Raw genomic sequence first — 18,678 nt, 5'->3', positions numbered from 1 at the left:
ATCCAGGATAGGAGTAACGACATCACTTCCACCAGACGTGGTCAGGATTCTGGCTGCTGAATTCTGGACATACTGTAGTTTGTTCAGTGTGGCTTTAGATGACCCAGCTTGTAGAGCATTAAAGTATTAAATTTGGGAAAAGACAAAAGCATTGACCAGCTTATCAGCAACAACAACAACCTAAGACTTAGTTTGGCAGTATTTCTGAGGTAGAACAAAGATGTTTTGACAACATTTTCACATGTGGGTCAAATGTCAAGCCTGAATCAAATATCACTTCTAGGTTCTTCAGTTTTGACTGACTCTCAAGTAAAGTACCATCCACAGATAGGGTTACTTCATTGGCTTAACATAGTTGATGGGGTGTGCTGTGATAAGCATAACTTCAATCTTAGTTATCCTACAATCTGAATACAATTACATGTTGGTCAGCAAAATTGCAGTTGTGATTGTGCTGGAAATCCTGAAAATGCTGTTTGTAAAATTTGACAGCCTGGCAGGCACCTAAGAGTCTTCCATAAACAAAAAATTCTACACCAGGTTTATGTCTGTGAGCTGTTTACTATCTCATCTGAACATCTAAAGAGAGTGGACAAAGGGACAGACGCAGAACCAGTTAAATACCAGCTCTTCTGAAGAAGGTTTTGATCTAGATTTGAAAGCGCTTAGGGATGGTGACTCTCTGATATCCTTAAGGACAGAATTCCAGTGCTTTGGCGTGTAGCAGGAGAAGGCCTTGTCACCCATAGAGTGTAGACGGGCTTGGGAGACAGACAGGAGACCAGAATTAGAAGAATGAAGGTTTCGCCATGTGGTTACAGTCTCCGAAGTGACTTCCTGCCTTGTTCTCATAGCATCATTCCTGACAGGACCTTGCTTCTCGAAACAGCCTGACCTAGACGGTTTGCAAACATGCATCAGAAGCAGTGAATGGTACTGTAAGCTTCCAGTGGCAACTGTCAGTCACTCCCAGTTATTGGGATTATGGATGGCATAATCTTCTTACATAATGTTGTGAAGGATATGCAGTTAGTTACATCTGAGCCAAATGGTACAGGAGCCAAATGAGCCAAATGGTACAGGAAAGGCTTAGATGTAGGGCGACCATATAAGATCTCTGTTCATGCTCAGACATACTGCTCTGTGTGTCATAACTGTATTTCCAATGAGGTGCTTGTGTCAGCACTGTGGATTTGTACTGTAGTAACTGTACTGCTCCGGGTTCATAGCCAGTAGGTCATGCATTCAAATCCCTGCTGGGTCACCGTTGATGACCTTGAGAGGTTCTTCACTTGCATCAGTAAAATACTCAGTTGCTTTAGTTATAGGTGTCAAACAAATTAATAATACTTGAGTCTCAGTCAGAGCAGGGCTTGTCAAGAGTAATATGCTGCCACCTAGAGGCAGTTATAGTTTTCTTCCATCATTCCCATCTGTGTTTTTAAAACTTGCTAACACCCTGTACATAATAAAAACTCAAGTGGCCCTTGTAGTGTGCTAGTGTACTTTCTGTCTTGATATTATTTTTCCCCCTTATTAGCAGTTTTTTACTCATTCATTTCATATTTTATGTTTAGCTTATATCAATAGCTATAACACGCTGCAACTCCCACCTGGCAATCCACTAAAGCACAACAGGTGTGAGCCTGGCCAGTACCCGAATGGGAGACCTGCTGGGAAAGCTAAGGTTGCTGCTGGAAGAGGTGTTAATTGCACCACCTCACAGTGCTCACCCTGCAGTCTGCATGGGTACTAATTCTCCAGTATAGTGATGGGGACACTACAGTGTAAAAATGGCGCCATCCTTTGGATGAGACATTAAACTGAGGTCCTGACACTCAATGGTCATTAAAAATCCCAGAAATCACATTTCTCTAAAAAAGTAAGGGTGTTACCCCAGTGTCCTGCCTTAATTTATCCCCTGATCTTTCCTGATCATGGCCTCCTAATCATCCCCATCTCTGAACTGGCATCACTCTGTTCTCCTCCCCACTGAGGAGTGTACTACAGTACGTACTATAGAGCGTACTGGTTGCACTCTGGCTGCTGTCGCATCATCCAGGTGGGTGTTGCACTTTGGTGGTGGTGAAGAGGAGTCCCCATTACCTGTACAGTTGAGGGATACCTAACCTTTATTACAGTTTAAAGCACACACATTTTTACCTACTGTATATATTCACCATACGCATACCGCAGGTAAAAATAATGCAGCAATGAAGGATCCAACAGAAGTATAAATTATCAGCAAGAACAGCGTGTACCATTACCTCACAGCTCCATGGCACTGAAATCTGTCTGTGCGGAGTCTGCATGGTATTCTTGTGTTTGCATGAGTATGAGACTTACTGTGATTTCAGCCCCCCCAATAAGATGCACATTAGGATTTATTCACTAGTCTAAATATTCACTGGGGTGGCCCAAGTTCATTTAATGTACTGTATGGGTTGGAGGGGGTTGGGGGGGCTGGTGTTCCCAGTACAGCAAGTGCTGTACTTGGAACCAGACAACAATAGAACAAAATGAGAATGATAGTCTGAATGGTTTCTCATTTGGGATGTTTGTGATGTTCTATTGTACAATGAGTTTAAAACTTAAGATGTTGTTCTTAGACGTGACCACTAGATGGAGCCCTGTGTCTTTAGTGAATTTTTATTTATGCCGTACAGTACAGTGTTTTGAAGAGCCCAAGGCATTTAGCTACACGTTCACTGCTTAAACCCTGCATCGCTTTTCTCTATTAAACAAGTATTAACTATGCACCATTATAAAGACCCTTCTCAGACATCTGATACAAATAAAAGAAGGACTTTTCCTTCTTATACTAACATATCATTTTCTCATCTACCAATCTGAAGTAACCATAAATTACACACAAACCTTCAGACATGTATGTCCTTGGAAGCATATCAGAGTAATAAAGCCCAGTGATCCCTCTGGTCTAATGAAGACCAGAACTTTTCTTTACAGTACACAAGCCAAAAACAGCTCAGCTCCTAGCCGAGGAACAACAACCACAAATAAGAATGTTAGAAAAGTGAGAAACAAGAGGCCGTTTGCTGACCACAACTGCACACAATATTCCAAATGTGCTCTTACTAGTGCCTTATATACTTTAACAAAAGCCTGAGAAATCTGAGTCATGGCACCAACATGACAAACACAGCTCTCCCTCCCTGCTGGGATCCGATCCCAGTCTCTCGCAGGCTGCACAGGATTAGAAGAACGCAGGCTCATCTGTGCAGCACTATAGCCAAAAACTTTTCCTTCTTTATGTTTCACTTTTCCAAGTGGAAATTGCTTTTTTAATAGCTTCTTTTTGCCTTTATAACTCCCTGCTCTAACCTCTTCATTATCGTAAACAAAATTTAGGAAACAGAAGGCAGCTTACAACTGACTTTATATACTGTACATATGAAACGACAGTTGCATATTTTACAGTTTGCTTATGTACTTTTACTTTAAAGCTGTCCTGAGGGAAAGAGGAAAGACTCCAACTCTCTGTTTATGGGCTAGGGAACAGGCAAGCCCTAAGCTATAATTAATCCATATTAATAATTAGGCCTTGTTCTAATCAATCAAGGTTGTTATAACAGTTGTAGCAGAGAACACTAATTTGAGTAAAATGTTAATGGTCATATAGTATAGCGTAACTCCTGATTTTGTGTCTAAGGTGTTAGACTTTTACAGACCAGTGTACTTTTAATATTAATACAGACTGCAGTGCAGGCCCAAGTGAGTTTTAGAGTTTTAGAAATGTTGATAAGTTGATCCCAGGGACTAGTTCCGTTACTTGTTTGTTTTAGTAATTAAACATTACATAAGGTAAAACTCAATTTGTGTGCCTTTTTTTTTAAGTACTCCATTCCCAGGATTATAACCTTATCCTTATTAACAGGATTGGATCACAACTGCAATATCAAATGCGTGAACTAGAACATCAGTGGGTGGTTATAAGTAAAAAATTGAAATACGAAAAAAGAAAGAGGCTTATTAAACTACATCAGTGGGTACACAAATCCAGAATATTCATGTCTTAATGAAGGTCATCAAGTTTTTTTTTCTTTTTTTTGTAGTCACTTACTATGTTTTAACACATGGGTGTCAGTGCTGTTGGACCTGTTTAAAATTCCCAGACCAGGTCACTGCTCTGGGTTTCAGTTGTCAGGGGCTCAGAGAGCTGTCTGTGTGGTGGATGGCCAGCAGTCTCAAGCCCTGAAAGGTACCGACAGATTTTAGTCACATTTCCCCAGGTGTATTTCCCATATGCCTGGGCTGAGATGCCTGTGCCTCAGGCAATGCACCTGCATTTTACTCAAATGTCTTATCCAGCTTCTCTAGTAGGACACAGACCGGGCAGCATGTTGAGTGAACTCAGGCACATCAGGAAGGAGAAAACAGAAAACTGCATAGTGCAGTTTTTTGGGGTTCCCACATGACAAATCATTCCTGTTGTTTTGTCTCCAGATTTCATTATACTGTACGTGTCTTTTGTTTCTTCTCCTTTAGCTGTCTGTTTGTAGTCATTAAAAGTTTTCTTGTTCCAGCTCAGCGCTCGCTCTCATATTGAGTTTGTTTCTTTACTGATACTGAGAGAATCTGGGCTCCTTCTCTCTCTAGAGCACCTCGGTCTTCCATCTGTTCCATTTTTCTAATCACACTGCTATGGATAAACTCTTGCACATCCCTTTCCAGGCTCTATTATTTTGTTTTTCAGGTTAATAATCATGCTGCAGTTGATGTTTCAATTTTTACTTAATTTCATTACCCTCCATTGATGTGATCTGTGTGAGTTTGTGAATGATTTGGCAATTTGTGGAAATCTGGTCTATTCATAATACGGTATATTACAGATTCATTTTAAGAAAAAGATAAAACCTTGGTTACAAATGTGAGGCATTTTGCCCATTTTATCCACTTGGTAGTTCAGAATTAATCGATCCAAGAAGCTTGTCCAGTCATTTTTTGAAAGAACCCAGAGTGTCAGCTATTACAACATTGCTTGTTCCATACTCCCGCCATCCTTTGTGTAAAGACACCCTGTAAAGACTCTGTTCTCAGTTTTGTTCTCAGTCTCTGTTCTCAGATGTACTTCCTTATGCAGTAGTTTCCTCTTGTATCCTCTGGCTTGTGTTTCACTGTAATTCTGAGGAATTCCACCGTGTTGACTTTGACAAGGTCCTTGAGGATTTTGAATCTGTGTATCAATTCCGTATCAGAGTAGGACATTCTCTTAAGCTCCAAAATGTATCTGGTTGCATTTCTTTGGACTGACTCCAAAGCAGCAATAATTTCTATAACATAGCGACCAAACTTCCTTACTATATTCTAAACGAGACCTTATTATTGCATTATACAATTTTAACATGACATTGATTTAAAGTCTGTGTTTTCAGGGCACACACAGAGACAAACATGCACACACTCAAACCAGGGCCAATTTACAGAAGTAATTTAGCCTGCCAGTATGTCTTTAGACTGTGGGAGGAAACTGGAGCACCTTCTGGAAACCCATGTGAACAGACTGCATACAGACAGCACCCAGGACCCAGGGTCCCAGCAATGCTAACCACTGTGCTACCTTGCCACCCTGATTATCATTAAAACAAAGAAGATGCTTTATTTTTATAACTAATGCAGTGTTAACACCTCCTTTACAAGCTATTCCAGATTGAGGAGCATGGAGATCAGAGTGCACCTCTAGTATCCATCGTCTTTCCTAGAGTGTTTGTGTCATGTTGTCAGTCTCTCAGATCCCAGCATGGTTTTCACAAATGCCTCGTCAAGGGCTTGCAGTGGGAGTGCAGTGAGGTTCGATTTTCCGTCTCATAGATGTTTTGAAGTCTTCTCTGTTTTATATCTGAGTGCCAACATCAGCTCTGTGGCAAAACAGAGACTAGAAGCAGCCTCCTGCTTGTTCTGTGTTGGTTTCTGTGGAGCTTTTAATAGCACCAGACCCCAGGTGTCTTGTTGTAACTGTCTGTACACACGGTGTGATTTCTTCCATGAACTTCAGATTTAGGGGAAGATGCTTATTAGCTCATAATGTAACATAAGGTGTATTTCTCTAAGAACGTAGAGCGACACCTTTCACAGTTAGTAGGCGTGCACAGGCCTCAATAACCTTCAGTTTAATGAGGAGGAAACATGAATCCTTAACAGAGAGCACTTAAAATCTGCAAATGAAGAGTTCAAAAGGTCAGGAAATGTTCTCACTCCTCTCTGTGTGCTGTATAGCCACTGCCTTAGGCAGCACTGCTTTCTTTATGCAGCATGTCAAACATTTGTGCTTCAGTCCAGGAGACGACTCACTCAACTGTTATCTGTTATTTGCTACTGCTATAAGACTGCTCAGGGGAATTATGGTGGTTCCGTGGCCTTGCAGAGGAGTGTGGAACACACGTTAAAACCATCTCAACTGAGCTGAATGCCTTTTATTTGCTTCCACTCACAGGCCACTGTGTGTGCTGCCGCATTGATTATGTACAATGAAATAAGTTTGATTTTAAAGGCCTATTTGTGCTACGGTACCTCTGTCAAACAGTCTAATCCACTCATTTACTGTACCTCAATCACATTCCTCACTCTCCACTTAATGGATCCCAGGAGGATATTATATTCATTAATTCAGTAATGTGAATTAATATTACTTTACATGCTTGTAGTTTCGTCCACTTCATTTTAACTTAAGGAAAAGGAGGAGTTTTGTGCTATACAGTAACTGCGAGAATCCACTGCACTGCTGTCTTTATTAGGGATGCTATTTTGATCACAGATGCCAGAGCAAGGCATTGATGAAAAGGTAATCAAAGCAAAGTTATGGAATTTTTCAGAGCCCTCTCCTAGACAGCACAGAACACTAATCAAAGCCTGTGTGTCCCTGGAGAAGCTTCAGCTTGCCTTGCTGGCAGGCTTTGAGCTCATGGGAGAATTGCAGTGACAAGCTGTGTGCGCTCATCAGGGGCTCTGTCTTTGCCACACAGGTACAATAGACCTCCCCCCTCTCCTCTACAGGGCAGCACCCTGCAATAAATCCATTAGAGATATGTACAGTTTCTGTAGACATGATAAAGGAGTAGGTTGAAATTTATCTGATTTTAACAGTACTTCCTATAAGTCAAAGTGAAAGTGCAGAGCCAAAGATAATCAGAAGGCTTTTTCTCTGGTTGAAGGTGTGATATTGTATGGATTCAGTATAGTACGTTGTTTGTATATGGATTTTATTTTTACATTGTAAATACATGGACTTATACAGCTTCTATGTTTTATTTCTAAGGTGTGCTAATTTAGTACTCCTATAATATCATAATAACATAACATAAAATATAACTAAAATCATAAAGATAGAATCCTGATAAAATAAAGGGTTATGCTTTTAATTTATTGATTCTTAATAAGATAGTTATGAGATGTCAAAAATGTCAGGTGCATTGCTAATGAATTAGATGTTTTCTCTCATGGCTCACTTAGTGAACCTCTGTTCTTCCCTGTTTGCACCTTGACAGTTTTGTGCTAGTTCTCTGCAAAACTGCTAAGAGCTTAACACGGGAACAGCTCATTTACAAAGTGGTCTGTTTTCTGTCTGAAATCCAGTTAGTCCATTCTGAAGATTCTGTATGAGCTGAATTTCATTTGGATTTGTACACAGGGTGTTTGATTCAGAGTGCTTTTCCAAGAAATGCAATTTTCAGTCCTTAATTGTAAAAGTGTCAAGGCCAAATTGTGCGGCCTGCCTTGGTTTTGCTCTGCCCCTAGAATAGCCTGTCTGCTCTGAGGTAACCAAGGGCTGTGGAGCTCATGCATTTGACAAAAGAACCTTAGACCTAGTGGCATGGTTTTATCAAGCCTCCCAGGGAACCGAATCCTTCAAGAAGGTGAAGGGAGAAAAAGTATAAGGATTTTTCCTTTTTTTCTGAGCAATTCACTTAATCTTTTACATGGTGTGCTATATGTACAGTATGTGCACTGGAGCTACACAGGTTTTAAAACACAAATTCTACAAACCTCTGACACTGTAAATAAAAACGAATGCTTCTGAATTTGTTTAATGACCTCTCATACACAGTTCAGAGGTCTGATGGGATTTTCTTTCTATGTTCTAGTCCAGATTATCCTTATAAACATGCTAACACTACTGGATCTCCAGGAAGAATACAAATATGTCATTGCTTCTTCTGTTTCTTACTTTTACTATGGTAGATGATGGCAAACACAAAAAGAAGCAGACTACAGAACAAAGTCAGAGTACAAATGCACACAATCAAGGAAAGGTAATGAAAAGACAGTTAAGGAAATCAAATGAACATGAACCTCCTTAGTCCATCTGGTCCTAGACCAGATATAAGTATTCAAATCCTCAAAGGTACTGACAAAGTCAGCCCAGCGAGTGGTCAATGAAACACAAATCATAGTTCACAAGTGGAAATTGTGGAAGTGCATTTATAACTGAGAACAGGAAGCACTTTGTTACACAAATGGATGTTGGGAGTTTGGAACTAGCTATCCATCCAGGTTGTTGAGGCCGATATTTTGCTTCTTTCAAGAAATGAAAGGATGAGTTTATCCATTCAATTAACTACTAACTACCAAACAGTCCAGAAGGTCTGAACTTCTCCTCGCGTTTGTTGTTAGTTCCTTAGTTCCTTATTGAACCTGTGTTCCTGTGTTCTTAAGCAGAAAGAAAGCGAGGGCATGTGATAAGCGTGGAACATGGAAGCAGAATTAAGCAGTAGCACTTTCTGGAAGACTGTCCAGCACTACAAAGCCACACACAAGTTTCTTGTGTGATGTTTCTTTCGCACAACTCAGCCAAGGGAAACACAAAGCTGCACACAAATCCTAAGCGGAATGATATTGGGAATTTCTGGATCACACCGCTGTCATCGTTCTTTTCATGGTTTACAAGGTGGGGAAGGTGAGAGGTGTGGGCGGGGAACTCACTGCTGTTCTCACAGCCTTTCACTGCAGCATGTGAAGAAAACAACTGGATTGGAAACTGCTGACGTCTATTTTAATTTAGGAATTGACGATCAGTCTCTCTTAAGGTTTGCAGACTTTTTTTACCAACTATAAATGTACACAATTTACAGCTAACTTGTTGAATAATTTGGCCTCTTCAAAGTCATTTTAACTGAAAACACATATCAGGTATTTAGAAAAAGAACATTACATGACTGAATTTGATGATACCTCCCTATATAAACAAATGAAATGAGATGCCAGTATATCATGATCACAAATTAAAAACAACTTGACATTTTAATTCACGCATCATCTTCTTTAATCACTAGAAAAGTGTAAGTGTGAATCATGTGTTGCATTGATTTGATGGACTAATTTCTACGCAAGGCAGCATTTCCTATCTGGCCTTATGAGGTTCGCCCTTAATTCACCTGATGCAGTTTCTCACTCATCTCCCACATCTACTGTGCATTAGGGCTACTCTTCAGTGTGGGATGAACTGGGTTCCCTATACAGTATATGAAGCAATTTCAATCATTGAAATGAAAAGTGCTTTACAAATGCTATTGTCATTATTATTATTTCGTTACTTACAGTATGTTACGAGGTTAATCTTCACTGTTGTTTTTATTACTGCAGCATATGAAGTTAATGGGTTGTGTGAGAATTCTATACAGATATTAATATTTACACATCCCTCTTTTTGCTTGCAAATGTGAGTTTGTCAGCTCACACGGTGATTTTGGCTGTGATGTGTGAATACATTGCATGTTGCCCCCATTTATCTTTTCTCCAACACTCAATTGTTTCTGTGTGTAATGGAGCACTGCTCCATTCAAGGCATAGTCCTACCTTGTAGTTTATACCAGAAGTTCCCAGTCCTAGAGGTTGTTGTTCCAGTCCAGCTCTCAATCACACAATTAAAGCCTTGATTGACTTAACAATTGGATTAAATTGAACAGTTTGATTCTTACCAGCTCTGAAAAATATTGGATGTTCCCTTTTGTCTGTTGCATTTCACAAGCAAAATTAAAAGCCCCAAACATTTGAGTAGAAGACAAACATGCAAATACATATTCCAATCAAGTTTGAGTAAGGTAAATTAGATTTGGCTGAAATGAAAAACCAGCAGGTGTGTGAGCCTGCCTGACCAGGACTGGGAACCCCTGAGGTGAAACATCCTGTCTCCAGGCTTTAGGATAGTTGTTTTTAATCCTGGTCCTGAGCGACCCTGGTGTCTGTTGGTTTTTTTATTTCAAATGGGGACATAATCCTGTACATATTGGTGCTTGTAACTGATCTGTTTTTTGGTTTAACCTTTTCTAAACATGGTTAACGAAGGACATGTCCTACAACTGTATTACAAAGAATCTTAAACAGCATCTATTGTCTTTAATTATTGAATCCCAGCAGGTGTGTGGGCCTCCAGGACCCCGGCACTGTGCTCCAGGATAGTGACAGACCCACTCTGACAAGATTTCTCTAGGGATCTAATAAAAAAAAAAACCCATATGGAAAAACATTGGTCAATAGCTGAGGTTTAACTGCAGAGTCTAAAAATAGAAGGGCATCCTCGCCCCCAGACTGCTGCCAAAACCCGACCATGAACTAAAGCAACACCTCTTTTAAAACATGAATTAGCCCCTTGTGAGAATGTGTGACTATCCACCATCAATAATTTAATTCACTACCACCCAGTGTGTCTATTTATAAGTGACAAGGGCCTTTGGCAGCCTCTAGTGGCAGGTTGGCTGCTACTGCAGTCCCTTCCAAAATTCACCTGCACAGTCCTGAGTTTTCACAGCTCTTAGGATCACAAGGTCACAAAGAAAAATGTAGAAAGCAATGTTTATCAAAGTCAATAGTTTACACTGAAATATTCATCCTTCACACTAAGTCTTTGCAGTATGTTACCCTCTCTGTAGTGAACTGCATCCAGAGAATGAGGCGCACGCCCCCGCTGGATGAGCTGCAGCCGCCCCCCTACCAGGACGAGGATGGCTCTCCGCGCATGTCCTGCACGCCCTCCGACCTGGGGGACGCCAAGTGTGAGCTGTCCCACTGCAGCGACAGCCCCCGCCACTCCTACAGCAAGTGCCCCAGCGAGGGCAGTGCCGGCCACGAGACGGAGAGCTACCTCAACAAGGGCTACGAGGAAGATGTGCCCAGTGACAGCACCGCCGTGCTGAGCCCTGAGGTGAGACCGGAGACCTGCGTGTGACACACCCTGCACAGGCTCGTGAGCTACTCCAGCAAGACACTAGAACATCAGGAAATTAGAAAGGTGTGGCATTACGCGGGGGCGTGTTCAGTGTGGAGGCGGACCCCTGGATGAAGGCTTTAGTTGCCACAGCTGACCTGGCTGATTAAGGACGAGCCACAGCTGTGAAGGCTCTTTAAAAACACTCTGAGCACCCCCTGAAGGAGAGGAATGTCCACCGGCAGTCCTTGAGGGGATTGTACCCGAGTGTAAAGCCATCGTTTTTCTTTTGCTTGTCCTGCTGTGCATCTCCACCAGGAAAGGCTGGCCCCTTTTCACATGTTGAGTTTTTATTCCGTTTTGACCTTCTGCTCCCTGCTCTTCTGGTTACCGCTGTGCTAAGTGGTTCTTTTTCCCAGACTGAACCCCGTTAGACGGGGTAAGTCTAGACTGGATGGCAGGGTGCATAGCTGTGCATTTTTCTTTTTCCCTTTTTGTTCTCGTTTGTTCTCCTTTTTTGTGTTATTTTCAGTTTTCACTAACCCCACACCAGTGCCTCCGTCCATCAATTGGGGCGTCAACCTTTAACAGTTCTTGCCGCGGCTCCTCCCACTCCCACATTACAGAGGGTATAAGTGATAGGAGGCCATTCGACTCCTTTAGCTCACTTGGTAGATCATCGATCCAAGGATCTAGTCCAGTCTTCTCTTGAAAGAAGCCAGGGTATCGGGTTCAACAATGGGGGGCAGCTATTTCCTTACTCCCATAACCCTTTGCATAAAGAAGAGCCTCCTGTCCTGCCTGGAGTACCTTGTCTAGCTGTTTCTTGAAAGAAGCCAGGTTCGACAACGTGGCTAAGCAGCTTGCTCACCTCTCCCAGCGCTCTTTGTGTAAAAAGATACCTCCTGTCCTGACTGAAGGATCTCTTCAAGCTATTTGTTTAATGCATGAATGGTGGAGAGAGGGAGTGAGAGGCATTACAGGAGGTTTAATCCTTTCAAAGGTTAGTACATGTGACTATAGTAACAGGCAGTGTTTGGATAAGATACGTATAATTTATCTCTGGTTGTTATGGTAACTGGTGGCTCAGTAAGACTTTCAATTCCAGTAAAGAACTGTGAGTTAACGTCCATCAGCAGTGCAGTATCTGAAATATTGGGGCAGGTATTCACACTTCAAAAACTGGTTTCAAAGCGTTCTAAAAATGAAACTTTGTCTGCACAAGAAGGAAGGAAGATGTATTTATACCTGGACAGCAGTCGAGCATTTGGATTAATGGAAGGGCTTACTGACAAAATGAAGCCTGAAGGTATCATCTGTGGTGAAATGCTTGCAAACAACTTCATGAAGCCAAGCAAATGAAAAAGACTCCAGGAAGCAAAACACCCTGAATCCACAAATAAAGTCCATGAGTACTTTTGGGGAAAGAAAGAAATTGTAATCATAAGTAAGCCAATTAGTATGCAGGATACTTTTGCAAAGGCAGTGAGTGATGCACATGAAGGCAGGAAAGCTTCTTTTTAGCTTTCATGTGTAATGGCCAAAGAAAAAACAGCTTTTGGTGAAGAGCAGATCAAAACAACCTGTGAGTGATTGAGACAATGGACTCAACATTGCAGCCAAGTCAAGGGCTAGTCCTCTATTGAGTAATACACTGGAGGACAGAGCAAACACAATACCAGAAGAGTGGAAAAACTGAAAACATAAAGGGCCGTTTTGCTATCCATGAATGAGATGGTGTAAATTTTCATGTTACATTGATTAAACAAACTTAAAGCAGAAAATCTTAAAATCAATAAATCTTTGCATTTTACCGAGAGGAGAAGAAGTAAACTTTTCCTTTGCAAAGCCGGTCCTGTGATAAACTATTACATGTCCTTCTGATGATGTAGCTTCTATAATGTGTATGAATGACAGCTTTAATTAGTCACTTGAAAGAAAAAAATGCCTGATTTTTTTCAACAAGCCCTGGCAATTGATAAAAGCTCAGAACATCTCAATGCCACACTTACAACAGTTGTTAAAAGTTTAATTTTAATGTGATAGGAAATCACTAACAAATCTTTGTTGCTGAATCATATGAAGATGAACCTCACCAAGCTGTCGAATTGCATACAGAGGGTGAGTGGTTTGCACATGGAGACATGTTCATATTGCTGAACATAAAGAGAAATTCAGACTTTGAAATGTGTAACTGCTTTGTCTAATCTAGTAACTGAGGGGGTGTTGAATTAAGAAAACACTTATCTAGCAAATATTATTAATCTTGTCAGTGCATCAAATGAACGGGAACCAAGGGTTGAAACTAACATTCTGTGGGGCAAGAAGGAGATTGAAACTTTTACTGAAACTTGTGGTCTCACTGAATTTCCACTGATGTCCTAACAGCCTCTGGGCAAGCTGTTAGCTTCTCTACTCTGCGAGTTTAACCACACATAAGGATATCTGGGTAATGGCCCCTTTCCTTATAAAAACAGAAGATGTTGTATACTTGAATTACGAAGATTAATTCCCAGACCTCTAAGAAACCTCTCCCTCTACGGCTACCTCTACCTTAATATCAGAGCAAAACAAAAACTTGCTAAGTTTGCTGTTACCAATCCAACACTAAATATACCATCACTTTTGAAGGACAAACAAGTCCAGGGTTATCACCAAGACAGCGCCGTGTGTATGCAACACGAGGGGATAGATTTAATATATTTAGGTGTGAAATATTAACCTAACGAAAGCTAGGCCTACAGTCTGTAGCTCATTATCAGCAGTAGTAGCAGTAGTAGTATTGAGCAGATTCACTACTTCTCTATGGTCTTCGGCTGTCTCCCTGCAGTGACTAGGCCATCTGTAAACAAAGGGCCAGAAACCTGTGAGTCTGAGATCATCTGTCCCCCTCCCCAGCCTGTCCTTCCACACTACCTGCTCAAAGTAAACTGGGTGTCCTCACATCTATCTACCATTTTCTAATTGCTTTATCCAGTACAGGGTTGCAGGAGAGCTGGGTTGCAGGAGAGCTGGAAGGAACAGGCAGTATACTGTACACCCTGGACAGTTCAACCAAGGCCACACACACTCACACTGGGGCCAGTTTTCCCAGAAGCCAAATAACTTACTACTATGCCTTTCGTTTATAGGAAGAAACCGGAGCACTTGAAGGAAACACAGTTGAACACAGGGAGAACATACAAGCTCCATACAGATAGATCCCCAGGATTTGAACCCAGGGCCTGAGAGCTGCCCTATTATTATTATTATTATTATTATTATTATTATTATTATTATTATTATTATTGTTGTTGTTGTTGTTGTTGTTGTTGTTGTTGTTGTTATTATTATTCAAGGATGAGAGATCAATTCCATGCTAAAAAATAAAACTCTCCAGGTGTGAGGGGGAATGGGAGGATGAGCATAAATAAGTAGATGCAGATGAATAAGACGACCAGCCTGGAGGAGAGTTTCAACAGCTATAGCCTGGCTAGTGTGGGAGTCATTTGAACCCCTATGAAAAGAGGCAGACAGACTGGTCAGTGAAATCAGGTCAGGGAGAGGTGTAATAGGGAGCTGTCAGCCTGGAGGGATCTTTGATCCTCTCTGCTCTGACGTGTTTCCTGAAACAATCGGCCAGGATTCTAATATAATTATAAGTATGATGATTATTGTGGAAGAGAGGAAAATAAAGCTTCCTCACAGATAAATATTACAATATGAAATAAATTGTAGTGCTGTACATTGCAAAATGGTTGTATTAAGAAATGTGTTTTGGAGACTGGAGTAAGGCAAAACCAGAAGAAATTAGGATATCAAAGAAAAAAGCAGTGTTTAGTCTGTACTGAACACAACTCTGTATTCACAGCTTTCCTTCTTCCTTTTCTTCGAGCTCCATCACTTCCCGTCTCTCCTGACTGATCCTATGCTAGTTTTCCAGTCCCAGCCTGTGCTGTTCTTCTCCTCCAGGACATGTCTGCCCGTGGCTCAGCAGCGCAGCTTCCGAAGCCCTACGAGCCCGAGCCCGTGGCGAAGTACGGCACTCTGGACGTGGTATTTGACTACGACTCCGAGGAGCAGAGGCTGCTGGTCACGGTGACGGCCGTGACAGACATCCCCGCGCTCAAGCGGACCGGGAACATCTCTTGGCAGGTCCACCTGGTCCTGCTGCCCCAGAGGAAACAGAGGGCCAAGACTGGCATCCAGAAAGGGCCCTGTCCCGTTTTCACAGAGACCTTCAAGTTCACCCGCATCGAGTCGGAGATGATCGGGAACTACGCGGTACGCTTCCGGCTGTATAGTGTGCGGCGCATGAAGAGAGAAAAAGTGCTGGGGGAGAAGGTGTTCTACCTCACCAAGCTCAACCTGCAGGGCAAGATGTCCGTCCCTGTCACACTGGAGCCCTGCTGCAGCCTCACAGTGAGTACCGTGGCAGGGCCGCACAGCCTGCTGGCGGATCAAAAGAACAAACCGTACAGGTCTCTGGACCAGGTTCTCTGAGATGTCCTTTGATTTCATTTGCTCTTTGAAAATAAAAAACTGTAAGCCACAAATCAAACCTCAAATCCCACTTAATCACACAGATTTATGAGATGTTACTCAGTGACCCATTGAGAACTGACAGCCATAAGGAAATGAGGCATGGAAAGGTTCTTTTTTGTTCTTTACATTTGCTGAGATTTGGATAGATTGACAAGAGCATCTGTGGCTTGTGCCGTGTGGTTTTAGCAAGGTCTTGCTGATGCCTTTACATGAAGAAGAAAAAGAGGGCATGCCTTTAAAAGTTTTGACTAAAGAACAGGAAAATAGATGATTGGTTCTGCTCTAGACACAATAATTACATACTGACGTCCAAAGGAAAATATGTCTGGTATTTGGCATGTAACTAGGAGCTGTATGTTTGGCACAAACCTGATTAAACCTTGGCCTCAAGGTTTAAAGTTTTGGTCTCATTACTGAGACCAAGTTACAGGGTACCACTTTCAAAGTACCTTTTATTGGAATGGTAAAGTGGAAGTATAGTATATGAGGCATGGCACGTTTAGCAACAGCAGCTTGAAAGAAGGGAATGTAGAGTTAAAAGGTAAAAAAGAACCGTTAGGCCAGGGTGAACCAATCATATAATGTTTCATTAAGAGTTTTGTGATCTGACCTGAGCCATGGCCCTGTGATCACTCCTGGTTTGGTAATTTGGCAATGTGATATTGACAGGTTTTTTTTTTGTAGATTTTCCTAAGAACACACACTCATCTGCTTACAGTATTACAAAAAAAGACAAATCAGAGCGCTTGGCAGCTGTACTTGATGGAATTTCAAGAAACAATAAAATCTGGGTGAATCGGCGTTCGGTTTGCAGAGGGTACGGTGCGAGTAGTGGGCGTGTCTGTGTGCCAGCAGGGCTGCGACTCTCAGATGAGCATCTCCGAGATGTCCTGCAGCGAGACTGCCTCGTCTTTCCAGTCCGCGGGCCAGGGCTCCATGCCGGAGATCTTGGTGGGACTCGTCTACAATGCCACCACTGGGCGGCTCTCTGTGGAAGTCATCAAGGGCAGCCACTTCAAGAACCTGGCAGCCAACAGACCACCCAGTAAGTACCTTTCGAAGTGTTTATTAAACATCTCTCTGCCGACGTGTCAAACGATAACACAGCCACCCACCCGCAGGAAAAGTCATTAGTGTTTTCCCTTTTACCTTTTGAGGCAAAGCAAAGCCTATTGGAAACTCCAGTGTCAATGGAAAGACATGCCATTTTCACTTTGTCCTTCTTTTTTCCTTTTTACAGATCCCAGTATGATCACTGTGTAAATTCTAGACTTAAATGGAATGATCTTGAAGTGGCTGGTTTTTGCAGCAAAGCCCTAACGAACAGTGCACATTTATTGGAATTACAACCGCAGCACACTTTCTTCCAGTTTTGTGTGTTCTGCTTCCAGTTAAGATGGTTTTGTTTTTGCTTTTTCATTTTCACAGATTAAAATAGATTCAGTAGACAAAATGTGAATGGCATCCAAAATTGTGCAATGCTATAAGTCCTCTTTATTAACACGTAGAAATATCGTGATTTTTTGTATTTCTTTAAAATGACTTTCAGTGACATTATAGAGAGAGTTTGCAGAGTAGAGGGTAGAAAATGGCTCTTTTGGGTTTGCCCTGCTGAGATTTTTCTTTAGTCTGGATTTTAAATCACTTAAACCAAATTGTTAGTGTTCGTGTTCAATTTTATATCATTAACAGCAAACCAAAAAAAAAAAATTATACACCTGTGTCCATGGTCTTAGCTAAAGCTAAGAGTTTCCCTGTAGTGTGATCTATCAAGCAATCAATCATTTAGACCAGTAAACCTAACATGAAACCTTTTTTTTTTTTGCTTCACTACTGTGTCACATTTTCACTGTACAGTCAAATTCATTGTAATTCATTGATAGAACACAGACATTTCAACTTGTATATATTCAGCTAAAGAAATACTGTACAGCAGTAATTTACCCCACACACACTCATAAACTCTCAGACCATTTTGGTAAATGTCCACATTTAATGTATCATGTCCCTTTTATCATTTTATCATCTTGCTGTGATACACTGTTAGATATTTTATACACCACGGCACATTACAATATATGTATGTCTACATTTTACTCAAAACCTCCATTAGTGTTTTCTGCTATTATATAAAATTTGACTGCTATTAACACAACTTAGTGTGGGTGAGAATAAACCAATCTTGTCATGTTGCAATCTTTAATACAATAATGAGCAGCTACTATGAAGTGTTACAATTGCCAATCAACTCAAGTGGAAAGGTTTTCCTCCTTATTAACATAATTTGTTCTGCTATACACATCCATAACTAAAAGCCTACTTTCATGCTATCAAAGATAGATGTATCAGTATTAGCTGTTAGAGTTGAACACAATAGCTGAAATTCGGATTGAGCAATGTCACAGAATTTCTATTCTGTATCTGCACAAAGAAATAAAATAGAATGACTTTTGCACAGCAGTTTAGAAAATATCCTGAGCATTGAAAGAAACTTATCACTCTGTTATACATGTATATATTTTAAACAATAAAGTTTACAGATTTTGGATTATGTTTGGCATTATATTCATTAATTGATCTTTCATATGTGGCCATGATACTCTCCAGTGACTGGCTGTTGCATAAGCACTAAATCACCTCGTTAGTGACCACAAGTGATGAGGTGAAAATCAAGCTTGGTGAAAATAAAGAAAAATGCATACTGTAATACACCCTGCTTAACAAAAGGCATTTTGGGGCATTTTTATTTCTAGATTTTTATATTTATTTTGGTTATATGAGACACATTTCTTATGATGTTCATTATAAGAAAAATGTGTATATTTTATAAAAGTACATTTTCTTAAATGGAAGGTGCTTTATTAAAACTTGCTAAATACTGGATATGCATAGAGTATACTCTACTAACAGACACACATTATTTTTCAGTATATAAAGTGTAGTTTTTTTACCTTTATATTTTAAGACACATTTTTAAATCTTGCTACTCAACATAA

General features: G+C 40.9%; 1 protein-coding gene across 4 annotated transcripts in view; it reads left to right on the top strand.

The window, feature by feature from the left end:
• Positions 1–18,678, top strand: part of syt14a (synaptotagmin XIVa) — a 112,755-nt gene that overhangs the window by 80,761 nt on the left and 13,316 nt on the right. For 2 of the 4 annotated variants that reach the window (XM_088626091.1, XM_088626089.1), the window contains exons 5-7: positions 10,884–11,155; positions 15,110–15,559; positions 16,538–16,727. In XM_088626091.1, coding sequence (XP_088482217.1) covers positions 10,884–11,155; positions 15,110–15,559; positions 16,538–16,727 — 912 coding nt within the window. Of the gene's footprint in view, positions 1–10,883; positions 11,156–15,109; positions 15,560–16,534; positions 16,728–18,678 lie in introns of all 4 variants that reach the window. The other 2 variants (XM_088626090.1, XM_088626088.1) reach the window with 1 other exon arrangement.

Source organism: Lepisosteus platostomus, chromosome 3 (genome assembly GCF_059453375.1).
Source record: "Lepisosteus platostomus isolate fLepPlt1 chromosome 3, fLepPlt1.hap1, whole genome shotgun sequence".
NCBI classification, from domain to species: Eukaryota; Metazoa; Chordata; class Actinopteri; order Semionotiformes; family Lepisosteidae; genus Lepisosteus; species Lepisosteus platostomus.
The sequence above is the reverse complement of the archived record's forward strand: the minus strand, read 5'-3'. Positions and strand labels throughout refer to the sequence as shown.